This window comes from Anarrhichthys ocellatus, unplaced genomic scaffold (assembly GCF_004355925.1).
Source record: "Anarrhichthys ocellatus isolate YVR2014 unplaced genomic scaffold, GSC_Weel_1.0 scaffold17, whole genome shotgun sequence".
Taxonomy (NCBI): Eukaryota; Metazoa; Chordata; class Actinopteri; order Perciformes; family Anarhichadidae; genus Anarrhichthys; species Anarrhichthys ocellatus.
Window position 1 is genome coordinate 1,854,834 of NW_022280047.1, and position 14,187 is coordinate 1,869,020.

Here is a 14,187-nt window from a genome sequence, read left to right on the forward strand (position 1 = left end):
ATGACCGTTTGAATAAAAGCCTCTATTGCATCACATAATGCCCGGTGTGTGTGCTGTACTGTCGGTGTGTGGCGCTTGCATGTATTGGCGTGTCTTTGTGTAAACGTGGGGAAGTATTTTGAAGGCAGATGCTCGGGGAAATTCATCAGAGTAATAAACGAGACAGGCAAGAAATGAGAGAGAGAGAGAGAGGGAGAGAGAGAGGGATGATGATGATAGACTGGTGGAGAAGGGAGGCACTCTGTGACCCCCGTCCCTCCCATCCTGTCTCACTCTGTGCCTGTGTGCTCTGCCTGTTTCATGTAAGGTCTGTGGAACTTTATATGGGATGGATCTGGGCAAGGAAAGAGTGTGAAAAGCAATTGTAGTTGAAAGCCACGTTTCCATATGCGTCTCCCATATGTCGGATTAGCTGTGGCTCGCATCTCAAAGGGGCAACCAAAGCATCTTGTGCTGTAAAATGAGAATGTTGGCGTAACTGAGGGGTGGTGTTGTAGATTAATTAGGGTGTTGGGGTCATAAATGTAAACAGCTCTTTTCTCTTCATCTCTCTCTCTTCAGCACTACTTCCTCATCGTGTTTGGTCACGATGGACAGAAGCCTCTGGAGCTGCGGACGGATGAGGAGAGTGAGTGCGATGAATGGGTGGAGGCCATCCAGCAGGCAAGGTACACACCTAGTATTGCATAAAGGATATTTGTGTGCTTTCCCCTCTCTGTGTTGTACAGCGGGAAATATGACATTAGACTGCATGACCACAGTTTGATGTGATGTGACAAAACAGTAAGATTAGAGAGCAATATTTTGGCCATACTGATGGTTTTTCATTTTAGAGCCTATTAAATTACAAACTGCAAAATGATTGTGTTCCAAATAATTCTTCACTTTTTGCAACTTGTTTCAGTTTATTTATGTGGTGTCAAACTTGCAAAGATTAAAAAATGTGGACTTCCAGATTGGCGATGTAGGGTACAGAAACCAGGAAGAGGATGTCCCTTATTATTTTTCACACTGAAACAAAACAATTGTAACCTACTTGTAAAATCCTTGGGATTAATCCCCTTGAACTTAGACAGAACTGCTGCGTAAGCTTTGTTGAAAACAATAACCAGACCTAGCATAGTTAGCAAGCTAGCAAGTAAAGCTGCTGCTGCTCAGAACAACAATGACAGCGGGCCTCTTGATATCACCATCCCTGAAAAAGGTTCCATGATCCTGTTAATTTTAGAACTGGCCAATCATCAGGCTATTATGAAAGAACTTGGAGGTACTGACTCATCCCTCTTCACCCTCGGCTTCAAACCGCCCCAGTGCGTGCTGGAGGTCTTGATAAAATGGAGTTAATAGAACCACATCATCTGCAAAGAGCAGGGACGCAATTCTGAGGTCCCCAAAATCGCCCACTCTGCTCCCCCCAGCTGCACTTTGAGATCCTGTCCATGAAAATCACAAACAGAATCAGTGACAAGGGACAACCTTGTGTTTGACTTTTTACTTTGTATCAAGCATACGGACACAGCTCTCACTTTCCCCAACAGACCTCCCCATCGAACACTGTCGGAGTCCTTCTCCAAGTCCACAAAACACATGTAGACTGAATGGGCAACCTCCCATGACCCCTCAAACAGTCCTGCAAGGGTAAAGAGCTGGTCCACTGGTCCACGGTCAGGACGGAATCCGCATTGCTCCTCTTAGATCTGAGCTTCGACAATCAGTTGGAGCCTCCTCTCCAGCACCCAAGAATAAACTCCACCGGTGAGGCAGTGTAATAACTGCCACTCCACAGGCACTATCCCTAATCTCCACACAATAGTGAATAGGCGTGTCAGCCAAGACAGCCAAACAATGCCCAGAGCCTTCAGCATGTCAGGGTTAATCTCATCAACCCCTTGCACCTTGCCGCTTAGAACACATGCTATACGACTGGGGCATGGTTAAGGATCTATGGGGGAAAATAATATATATTTTTTAATTAACTGTTCAATGTGTCCCTGACCACTGAAATTAAAAGTCAAGTTGACATTTTGTCACCTGATTCATGTGAGTTCCTGGTCACTAGTTTGTCAATTCCTCGTCACGTCATTAGTCACTCGGTAGTGACCAGGCGGCAACGGATTGAAGCCAATAAGGAAGTATCTTAAAACTTGCATTCTCTCTACTGACCAGCAGGGGGCGATTCCTCCGGATGCAAAAATAAGTCAGGTTGTATAGAATTCTATGAGAAAACGACTCTACTTCTCACTTGATTTATTCCCTCAGTAAACATTGAAAACATGAGTTTATGGTCTAAATCGCTAGTTTCAAGTCTTCTTCAATACAGTATGACGTTCATTTAGTATATTATGATCCATTTAGAGTCAAAAAGACCATAAAGTATGCTTTGGGGAGGGCTTACTGTGATTGACAGGTCTCTACCAGAGACGTATACGGCGTTCACTCCTCTTCATTCAAAATATGATAACTTCCGTTCATTGGTTGCGAAAAAACAACATGGCGACGGCCGTAATTCAATATGGCGACAGCGAAATCGCCAAACTCGAGGCTTCAAAAGAGCAGTCCACAAACCAATGGGCGACATCACAATGACTACGTCCACTTCTTATACACAGTCAATGGTAGTGATGTGAGTTGTCAGGCAGGGAAGTTATCGTCTGTTGCCCAATTCTAACTTCCTGTGAAGATGGAAGTTTATTTTGAAAAGACACTATCCATGTAACAAGCGTATCAGAATCAGTATCAGAATCAGAATCGGCTTTATTGGCCATGTATGCGTGCGCATACATGGAAATTGGCTCCGGTTACACATTACTCTCATCGTACATACACACATATGAAATATATACAATAAACAAGAGAAATATAAGAAAAACAAGGACATTTAACAGCTATATACAATATAAGTATAAATATATCCCAAACAAAAGTGTGTATGTATATATATACTGTATAAAATACAATAGTGCAAACAGAGGTAGTGCAATATCACTTATTTATTGTTCATGAGAGTGACGGCCAGTGGAAAGAAGCTGTTCCTGTGTCTGGTGGTTTTGGCGTACAGAGCCCTGTAGCGCCTACCAGAGGGGAGGAGTTGGAACAGCTTGTGTCCAGGGTGTGAAGGGTCTGCAGTGATCTTTCATGCCCGTTTCCTGACTCTGGAGGTGAACAAGTCCAGGATGGAGGGCAGGCTGGAACCAATGATCCTCTCTGCAGACCTGACAATCCGTTGTAGTCTGTTTCTGTCCTGTTTGGTGGCCGATCCAAACCACACAGTGATAGAGGAGCAGAGAACAGACTGGATGATGGCTGAGTAGAACAGGATCAGCAGCTCCTGAGGTAGGTTGAACTTCCTGAGCTGGCGCAGGAAGTACAACCTCTGCTGTGCCTTTTTCTGGATGGTGTCGATGTTGGGAGCCCACTTCAGGTCCCGGGAGATTGTGGATCCCAGAAACCTGAAGGTCTCCACAGCGGATACAGTGTTGTTGTGTATGGTGAGGGGGGGGCAGTGTTGGGGGGCTCCTCCTGAAGTCCACTGTCATCTCCACAGTTTTGAGCTTGTTTAGCTCCAGGTTGTTCAGACCACACCAGAGGACCAGCTGTTCAACCTCCCGCCTGTACGCAGACTCATCACCGTCCCTGATGAGGCCGATGATCGTTGTGTCATCTGCGAACTTCAGGAGCTTGACCACACATCCCTGGGGGGCGCCAGTGTTGATAGTCCGGGTGCTGGATGTGATTTTTCCCAGCCTCACCTGCTGCGTCCTGTCAGCCAGGAAGTTTGTGATCCACTGACAGGTGGAGGCTGGCACAGTGAGCTGGGAGAGTTTGGGTTGGAGTATCTCCGGGATGATGGTGTTGAACGCGGAGCTGAAGTATATTGACACGCCGACACTGACACCTTCAAAACGGATGCTCGAGGGGTAGGTAGAGCGTCATAGTTTGAAGGTTTGCATCATTTGACATTGGTGTGAGAAGGAGTTGCCCAAGACGCATGGTAATGTCGGGTGTAAACAATGATAGTCTCAAGTAACTCCCAGCATAGCTCTGTTCAACCCTGAGCATGAGTCTAATCAGCCAGAAAAACACATGTGGAGGTGTGCAGGAATTAAAGTGAAGAGGCTTTTCTTTGGCAGAGGATATTTTGATGTGTCACAGTAAGAGCTTGTTAAACTAATTAAGCACAAACAAATTAAGTTCAGAAAAACATTCTTAGTTTAGTTATTATTGTATGATTTTGAATCTGCCTCATCGGGACTGTGTGTTTGTGACTTGATCAGATTTGATTTAGGGTGCTGGCAACGTAACCAGACAATCCCAAAACTGGCATCAGGATTTGATTTAAACTTTGTCAAACACATATCGGTGCACTGAAATATGTGACAACATACTTCAGTAACTTTGGCAGGAAATGTTGTGTTCAATAAGGACCCCATCGCCACAGTGAGAAGTTGGTCGAGAAAAATAGGTTTACGTTGCTTTTAAGATTTTTTAAGTTTACACAAGATAATCATTTGGATAAATCCTCCCCACATTAATTTTAATACACTTTCAAAAAGCCTCAAATGTTTTTGTTATTCCTTACTTTTCTGTCATAACAGAAACACAATGGGACACAACACAATGAGGGACAGAAGCAGGAAATATGAATCATTTTGTGTATGATATGTGCTTCATACAACTGTTTACTATTTGTGGACTTCTCTTTGTTTTCAGTTACTCTGACATCATCATTGAACGAGAGGTGCTGATGCAGAAATACATCCACCTTGTACAGATAGTGGAGACTGAGAAGGTGGCCGCCAATCAGCTGCGCACCCAGCTGGAAGATCAGGGTACAGAAATCGAGAGGCTCAAAGCAGAGGTACAGCACACAAACACACACCTACACACCTAAAAGGTGTCAATTCAGTAATTGACTGTTCCATCTGGGATTTAAATTGCGTACCCTCAGGACACAATGCATGTGTAAACTAAGCAGGATGCACAGCACAACAGACAGTGCATGTGTGCAGCTCGCATAGCATAGAAGACCAGCAAGTGATGAGCATTGTATGTATGTATATGTATATATATATATATCCCTATGGGTATGCAGTGTGTGTGTCTTCTCACAGCTGTGTTTATTGCAGCAGAGGAGTGGGTGTGAACAGTGCTCATTGGACTCTGAGCGTAGGAGGAGAAGCCCACAGCTCAATAAAGACAGCCCATCAGCTTCCTTACAAATCAGCTGCCAAAAACCATTACGCTTATCGAACGCAACACCTTTCTGTTCTGCCGTCACAGGACGATAAATCAGATGAGCGCGCTGACACAGAAAACACAACTGACCTCTACAACGTTGTTAATCAGAACTAATTACAATTCTCTCTCACACATACAAACGACAGCAGGTAATTATTGGTTTATGGTAATTAGATCAATAGCTCTAAGCGTTTCTGAAGTAAACAATAAATGAGCCTACGTTGGATCCTGACATCACTGTATTCGCACATTTACATCATCTATCCATCTATCCATCCATCCCTCCATCTGTCCATCCCTCCATCTATCCATCCATCCCTCCATCCCTCCATCTTTCCATCCATCTTTCCATCTGTCTATCCATCATCCCTCCATCTATCCATCCATCCCTCCATCTATCCATCTATCCATCCATCCCTCCATCTTTCCATCCCTCCATCCATCTTTCCATCTGTCCATCCCTCCATCTATCCATCATCCATCCATCTATCCATCCCTCCATCTATCCATCCCTCTATCCATCCCTCCATCTATCCATCCATCTATCCATCCCTCCATCTATCCATCCATCTGTCCATCCCTCCATCTATCCATCTATCCATCTTTCCATCTTTCCATCCCTCCATCTATCCATCCATCCATCCATCCATCTATCCATCCCTCCATCTATCCTTCCATCTTTCCATCTCTCTCTCTCTCTCTCTCTCTCTCTCTCTCCATCCATCCATCCAGTGATCCTTTTGATGATTTTTGTGAAAGTTTTTGGCCAGGAACTTAATACTTTGGCACTACACAGTATTGTGTTGAATTGTATACTTGCCCCCACTTGCTGTGTTGCTTGGTCATCTGACCTGTGGCTCAGTGGAGAGCAGAACCGTCCTTCAATCAGAGGAACGGTGGTTTGATCTCCGGCTCCGCTAGTCGCATGACCCTTAACCCCAAAATTGCTCCCGCAGCTGTGCCTACAGGGTATGAATGTGATCGAATCGCTTTGGATAAAAGCGTCTGCTAAATGACTGTAATGTAATGACCGGCTTTGCATGAACAAAAAGACTGTCTCTGTAATACTACAAATTGCATGGCATTGATTAATTGAAGGTTTATCAACTGAAACAAATTAAATAGTACTTTATCGGGAACTTTAAAGTAAAATAAAGCGTTATCAATGTCTTTTTATTTAATTGCTAATTTCCTGTGATTTTACAGATCATTAAGTGTTTCAGATAAGAAGCGTTCTTTTATGTGCCACATAGATGGCCAAAGGGCTCTGCAGAGTTATTCTTAATGTACAGGTGCTTGATTGAAAATAAATTCTGGTCTGAGCAGCAGTTTGCCCCCGAGGGAAGCTGTTTGCTCGTTGGGCCAGCTGCTGACATCTCTGTAAATCACAGCTCCACCGCCATTTCCAATTCCAGCTTGGCTCATCTGTGTCAAAAATGGCTTGTATAAATACTTACTTGCAGCGACTATTTCTGTGCCCGGGAAGAAATAACACTGTTTAATGGATTAGCCTGTTACTCTGCTTTTAGTTCTCCCCCAGAGCAACAAGTGTGGATGCTTCTCAGAGCAACAAGTGTGGATGCTTCTCAGAGCTACACACTGTGATTATGCCTCATTGGCGGGATATGGAGAGCCATGTGGATTATGAAAATGCTAACGAAGTAACGTTTTTTTATTAGGAAACATCTGCCTGTGTAATTGAGCTGCTCATGAAAAAAGGGTTACACTTTGAGAGCCGGTATGCAGTTGGTGATCCGTCTCATTAAAACACACTCTTGTTTGTTTGTTTATGTGTGTGTTGCTCTGTGCTTATGACTAATTAAACCAACTAGACACTGTAACTGTCAACAGTTGGCAGACTGGCTCCTCTCCGCTGCCATTAGCATGAGAACGCTGGTGGACGAGAAAATGAGGATGAAAGTGTGTGGCTGGAGATGGCTTTGGTGATAAACTCATGTCATCAATAAAAACAAAGAGGTGAAAGTAATATAGTACAAGAGACTCGACCTCTGCTGGGTTCATTTCCCCACTGAAGATAGCGTTGCCAAGAAAAACCTTTTACCAGCTGTGTTTGAAGTTAGTCATCACTGTTATTTAAAGAGAAGCGCTGCTATTTATTATTAGGTTTACTATGTGAAATGAGATTTTTCTTTTCTTTTCCACAGCTTAAATAACATTTTGAGTTTGGCATCTTCCTGGTGTATTTCCTTTGCGATGTGTCACGTGTTTGGCTGGCTTTTTTTCACCTGCAGCGAGTAAATGTCGCACGTCTAAAGGGAAATTTTACTCTGCGGTCTGAAGAGAGTATTTTATGGCTGTAAACATGATAAAATAACTATTAGATAGAATTGCTCTTTAAAAGAGTTTCCATAGATTGTTTTGTGTTAGAAATATATTCATCTGCAGAACTAGGATTGACGTCAGCAGCTGCCATGCCCCACAATTCACTTCAGGTAATCAGGCACATCAAAGTCTTAATTTGCTTACTGTCACCAGCTGATAGCAGCCCTCCCTCTCCTCTGTTATTCTCTCGCTCTGAATGAAGGCACCGAATTGTCAAAGATGAAGAAGCCTGATGTCTATCTGGTGCAAACACATCAACAGTTCACTGTGCACACATGACTATCACATAGACAACATTCAACCAAATTACTCCTAATCCCTTTTGGAAAATAACATCCTCATGAATTAAATCGTATCACTTCCTACCATACCTCAGAAGCTCATTGTTTCTATTTTACGTGATTTTACTGTTGTTTAATGTGTCTTTTGTCCAGCTATTTCGTCACCCACATAATGCTCATTTTTGTTTGTGATAAAATTTCTCCTAACAGATTATAGCTCTGAACAAAACTAAAGAGCGAATGCGGCCTTACCATGTCAACCATGAAAATGAAGACCCGGATATCAAAAAGATCAAAAAGGTACAGTTTTTTTTGTGTTATTCTCTTTCCCGGTGTCTTACCTGGGATTTCTTGCAAGTGTTGTGCGCGAGCATGTTGCATGCACAGTATGTGCGCTCCATGTGCTCGATTGTGTCTAAGCTACCTCGTTCGTACGTCTTCAGGTGCAGAGCTTTATGCGAGGCTGGCTCTGTCGGAGGAAGTGGAAGATCATCGTTCAGGACTACATCTGCTCTCCTCACGCTGAGAGCATGAGGAAGAGAAACCAGATCGTCTTCAACATGGTGGAGGCAGAAACAGAGTATGTCAATACGTCATGGAGTAGCAGCACACACTCATTATTGTCAAGCTTTGCAGCACATGTCATAACAGACATTCCCATCCCATATTTCACCTTTCAATGGTTTCTCAATAGAATTTTCCAAAACAGTTTTATATCATGATATATATTGATAGTTGATATCAAATGATATACTCTAAGATAGAATATTTTACTCATATCTGCCTCCAGTACATGAATTCAAATGAACTCAATCATGGTTAGAGAAAAACAAAAACAAATCATGGGTCATACATTTATTTTGATCGATGAAACATCTTATGTTGCAAATCTTAACTTAGTGAAGTCAAAAGATACTTTCAGACCAGAGAGGATCAGTAATGTGTTTGTACAGTAAGGAGCAAACCGGGAGAGGCATTCATTATTCATTACTCTCAGCTAGAACAAATACATTCATTGAACTGTAAGACAACATTTTACAAAACCCTACAATTAAATATTAACAATGTCTTCATTAAACGTTTTTTTCTCATGTACCGCATGTGTTTTGAAGATACAATTGAATTTCTGACACATTGTGCATGTGATCACAGGTACGTCCACCAGCTCTACATCCTGGTCAACTGTTTCCTCAGACCTCTGCGGATGGCGGCCAGCTCTAAGAAACCCCCCATCAACCATGACGATGTCAGCAGCATCTTCCTCAATAGGTGTGTTAATTGTGCTGGAGAGAGATACTGAGGTTTTAAAACGGTAGCAAATAATAAAAATCTCTTTTTGTTCACACTGTCTTCAGTGAGACCATCATGTTCCTACATGAGATTTTCCATCAAGGCTTGAAGGCGAGGATAGCCAACTGGCCAACACTGGTGCTGGGTAAGCTGTTACTTAGCCTCACACACAAATACACACCCACTATGCATCCACTCTGCAGCCAGCCAGTGACATCAAAGGTCAGCTGTTCAGTGGTGCAGTTTGTGTCATTCAAACGTCAGTCTTGACGTCTTACTTACACGCTCATTTCCCTATCTCAGTCTGCAACAAGCACACTCCTTGTCCTGACAGACAATGACCACCCATACCAGAAGGCGTCCCACAAATTGACCTCCTAAAACAGAAGCCCCCTCGACAGATAAGCGTCACCTAGGTGACAGGCGGCTGAAAGACGCGACAGCAAATTACTTGTGACAAACTCAGAAAGAAAAAGGTTAGACTGATTAAACACTCTTATCTGACGCCAGGCTTCACTTCAGGCTGGGGCTGTTTATAGATCTCGATCAGCGACATGTTTTACACGCACATCAAATCCATTTCTGTCGTAACATGACAAACCAACAATCATGGGACAGCTATAATACAGAGTACCAGTAATAGACATAGCTATACCAAGGGCATTTACAGAGTATATAAAAGACCCCTATCGATGTTTTCTTGGTCACAGATCTGACAAAAGGCTTTAAATAACAATGGTAGTTAAACTACTATGGAACTGTGCCAGTATTGGTTGCAACATAATGTTCAACTGAAACCAACTGGTGGCAAATAATTGAGAACTGCATTCCGTCATGTGACTTGCGTAGTATACTGTAAAGCATGCGTGTGTTTTTTTTGTTTCTAGCCGACCTATTTGACATCCTGCTCCCCATGCTGAACATCTATCAGGAGTTTGTGCGTAACCATCAGTACAGCCTGCAGGTTCTGGCCAACTGTAAGCAGAACAGAGACTTTGACAAGCTGCTGAAACAGTACGAGTCTAACGCTGCCTGTGAGGGAAGGATGCTCGAGACCTTCCTCACATACCCAATGTTCCAGGTAGATCACGGGTTCCAGCTCACAAGAGCGTTCACAAACACACACTAATACAAATGTCGACTATTTATTTTTAATGTCAAGCATTCATTTCAATAACCTTTTTTCCCCACATTGTTCTCTCCTACAAGATTCCCCGCTACATCATCACCTTGCACGAGTTATTGGCACACACGCCTCATGAGCATGTGGAGCGAAAGAGTCTTGAGTTTGCCAAGTCCAAATTAGAGGAATTGTCCAGGTACGTGTCTGGACAGTTGTCACAATGATCAACTTTCCTGATACATTTTTGATATTGAACACTGAACTAACTGGCGTTTGTGTGCGTGTTGTCAGAGTGATGCACGACGAGGTGAGCGACACGGAGAACATCCGGAAGAACCTGGCCATAGAGAGGATGATAGTGGAGGGCTGTGACATCCTGCTGGACACCAGCCAGACCTTCGTCAGGCAAGGTAAGTCTTCGTCAGCTCACAGGCATTGCTCACCACTCAGCAGAGCTCTGGAGGGTTTTCCTGACAGTAAGACCCTCCCGCTTGTCAGCCTGTGATCTGAGGGCACAGACACAGAAGCCAGAGCTCAGTCACTGAGTCATGACATTAGCTACTGTAATACTTTCTCCTGGAGGAGATTTGTCTCCATGTCAGCTTGTCCAGTGGAAATGTGATTCTACAAACTGGCTGTGGTTCTCCATTCTAACATCTCAAAGTCATTATTCTAAGGTTTAGTAACTACTAGCATAATTTAAAGTAAGACTATCTTCCTGATGAATTATTTCCAAGTTGTTTAAAATTTAATGTTAAACTTATTTTGTCTAATGACATTTTTGCAAATTTCCAAGATGAAACTGTCTAATTAAATGAAAAACCTCTAAGCACTTACAGCACTGTCTCCACTTTCAGTACACGGTTTGCTATTGTAAATTGCTTTGGGCAAAAATGTCAAATTAATGTAATGTAAAATTGTAGATTTAAAGCCACTACAAGTTCTAATTTTCTTACTGGGAGAACAAAGGGATTGCCTGTTGAACACTTGTGAATGCTAAAGCTTTAGCGTGGAGTCATGGTGCCAGAACCAACAGCCTGCCTAATCCAACCAAACAAAAGTCATTATTGATCTCAAATGTAGTCCATCAATTCTACTCTATTTGTAAGCAATTATTTCATGCAACATGTGGTTGGCGAGCCAGTCCAATAAAGGCACTGGTCCAAAAACCTGCAAAGTCTTTATACTTTAGATGTTCTCTTTTTGAAATGCACTGAACCATATCTGTACCAGTGTGGCAAGAAGTGCGCTAATTGCTACAGTGTGCACACATGAAATACATGTGTGCAGAGATGGGTAGTTCAGAAATGTTGCTTTTTTTACACCAGTTTGTTTATGCCACGGCAGATGCCGACCAAAACACAGCCCCCAGCTTAGTGTCGGCCTAATGAAATGTAATGTAATCCTGTGCCCCCTCCTGCTCCTCAGGCTCTCTGATCCAGCTGCCGTCAGTGGAGCGAGGGAAGCTAAGTAAGGTCCGTCTGGGTGCTCTCTCTCTGAAGAAGGAAGGGGAACGGCAGTGCTTCCTCTTCACCAAACACTTCCTCGTCTGCACACGCAGCTCTGGAGGAAAACTGCACCTTCTCAAGGTCAGAGTCGATTTCTGAGTGGGAATTCACTTTTTAATTGATCGCAATTAAAATAAACAGTTGTTCAAATTTGCTATCAAACTCTTGCAGCAAGGTGGAGTTTTGTCCCTGATTGACTGCACACTCATAGAGGAACCAGACGCCAGCGACGAAGAGTGTAAGTTTAACAACATCTCTGAAGCACTGTGTCTACGTTGGTCGACACACAAGCAGCTCTTATTGACTCATTTAGGCCCTTCACCACTCATGGAGGTTAATTAGATGTCAGATGATAAGTGTCCAGAAATGACTTCCTTTTAAATATCAGATGCTCACCCCTTTAAATGTCAGGTTTTGATCTTTTGACATTGATGATCTTTATCCATTCTTCTTCTGAGCACTCATTTTGCAAATAGGGAGAAGTGCCAAGACAACCACATGCATGTGCACACTTCAACACACACCTTTACACTTAAGCCTCAGGGGCACGTATCGGAGATAGCAGGTCCACTGAATTAACCCTCCGTGTGTGTGTGTGTGTGCGTGTGTGTGTGTGTGTATAAGCACAAGCAATTCTTCTTAACTATTATCATCATTATTATATTAAAAACTTTTTTTTCTCTCTATCACACAGCTAAAGCTGGCGGTCAGGTATTTGGCCAGCTGGACTTTAAGCTCGTATTCGAGCCTTTGGACTTGCCTCCATTCACTGTGGTTTTGCTGTCACCCTCGCGGCAGGAGAAGGCGGCATGGACCAGTGACATTAGCCAGGTAATACACCAACACACACCCATACCAACACAGAATAACAAGAACCTCTAAATAGCGTAAGCGAGTCTCTGCTGGGCATTGACAAGGCTCAGTGATAAGTAAACACAGACACAGGTGCAGTTCCCCAGGGGCGAGTTCAGCTCACTGCCTCGGTACTTCACAAACAGAGTAGTACCATGCAAGCATGTCCGACTGGATTAGTTCTTATTTAAGAAAAAAATACATTGACTATTGTGAATTGCTCCTTTTCTTTTCTCAATTCCTTGTCAACCAGACTTATAAAAAACATATTTCTCAGCATTTTAATTCAATGGAGGCGCACAGATAAAGAAAGTATTTTTCTCTCTGACCTGTTTTATGACGTTACAGACTCCACCCGTCGTCTGCTTTAAATTCTGTAGGTCGAACAAACGTGAAAATAATTTGCAAATATTCTCACTTTTCCATCTCATACTGTCATTCTTTCACTTTATTGTCTGTGCTTCTCTTCCTTTTCTGTCTGCCTCTGTAGTGTATAGATAATATCCGCTGTAATGGCTTGATGACCAGTGTATTTGAGGAGAACTCTAAAGTCACTGTGCCTAATATGATCAAGTAAGTATGTATGTGTGAAGAGGAGCAACCATCTCCTAATGCCAGTGTTGTAAAATATATGTTGCAGCATACCTAGTTGTGTTGATGTACTGTAAAGTTTTAGCCTTTTTGTTATGTATTATGTTGTTTTTTTAAATATTCATTTCTGCTCCAAAGTGTTCTTTGGTATCCACTTTTATTTTTAGCTTCCTTCTTTGGAATATGTGGATTTTCTTTTTGCATTTCTCTTTTTCACTTGGCTGTTTTTGCTCAGTTACGTTCATAACCTTTTCCTTGGTTAGCAGCCCAGCAGTCACCCATGCTGTGTGTGTGTGTGTGTGTGCGTGTGTGTGTGTGTGCATGTATGTGTGTGTGTACGTGTGTGTCCATCAGATCCGATTTGCGTCTCCATAAAGATGATGTTGACATTTGCTTCAGCAAGACGCTCAACTCCTGCAAGGTCCCCCAGATCCGCTATGCCAGCGTGGAGCGGCTGCTCGAGAGGCTGACCGACCTGCGCTTCCTCTCCATAGACTTCCTCAACACCTTCCTGCACACATACAGGATGTTCACCACGGCAACGGTCGTCATGGGCAAACTGGCCGACATCTACAAGAAGCCCTTCTCCTCCATACCTATCAGGTCATACATTACAAACACACAAATATGCATTCACAAACAGAGAAAAAGGCGATGACTCAGACAAAACTTGTTGGTTTTGTTTGTGTACGTATTAGTGTGTGAAACATGCAAGAATGGGTGTTTGCACTACACGAGTGTTCTGAGAGTGTTTTATTGGCTTTGCTCTCTTTTTTTTATTAACTGTGAATGATGTAGTCAGATGTAGGTCTGTGTTTTGGACTCTCTATTCACAAGGTTGAATACTTACATACCAGCCTGTGTATGAAGACCAGCAGAACAGATGCTTCAACAAAGTTTTTGGCACAGCCATAGGAATATGCTGTGTGTCAAATGAGGAGTTTCTCTCTCTCTCTCTCTC

General features: G+C 43.0%; 1 protein-coding gene across 4 annotated transcripts in view; it reads left to right on the top strand.

Annotated features, from left to right (window-relative positions):
• rasgrf2b (Ras protein-specific guanine nucleotide-releasing factor 2b) overlaps positions 1-14,187 on the top strand; it is a 39,739-nt gene that overhangs the window by 10,568 nt on the left and 14,984 nt on the right. For 3 of the 4 annotated variants that reach the window (XM_031856320.1, XM_031856316.1, XM_031856317.1), the window contains exons 2-15: positions 562-668; positions 4,711-4,858; positions 8,073-8,162; positions 8,306-8,442; positions 9,015-9,131; positions 9,218-9,297; positions 10,040-10,233; positions 10,362-10,471; positions 10,567-10,685; positions 11,704-11,864; positions 11,955-12,021; positions 12,478-12,614; positions 13,126-13,208; positions 13,581-13,829. In XM_031856320.1, coding sequence (XP_031712180.1) covers positions 562-668; positions 4,711-4,858; positions 8,073-8,162; positions 8,306-8,442; positions 9,015-9,131; positions 9,218-9,297; positions 10,040-10,233; positions 10,362-10,471; positions 10,567-10,685; positions 11,704-11,864; positions 11,955-12,021; positions 12,478-12,614; positions 13,126-13,208; positions 13,581-13,829 — 1,799 coding nt within the window. The remainder of the gene's footprint in view (positions 1-561; positions 669-4,710; positions 4,859-8,072; positions 8,163-8,305; positions 8,443-9,014; positions 9,132-9,217; positions 9,298-10,039; positions 10,234-10,361; positions 10,472-10,566; positions 10,686-11,703; positions 11,865-11,954; positions 12,022-12,477; positions 12,615-13,125; positions 13,209-13,580; positions 13,830-14,187) is intronic. The other variant, XM_031856318.1, reaches the window with a different exon arrangement.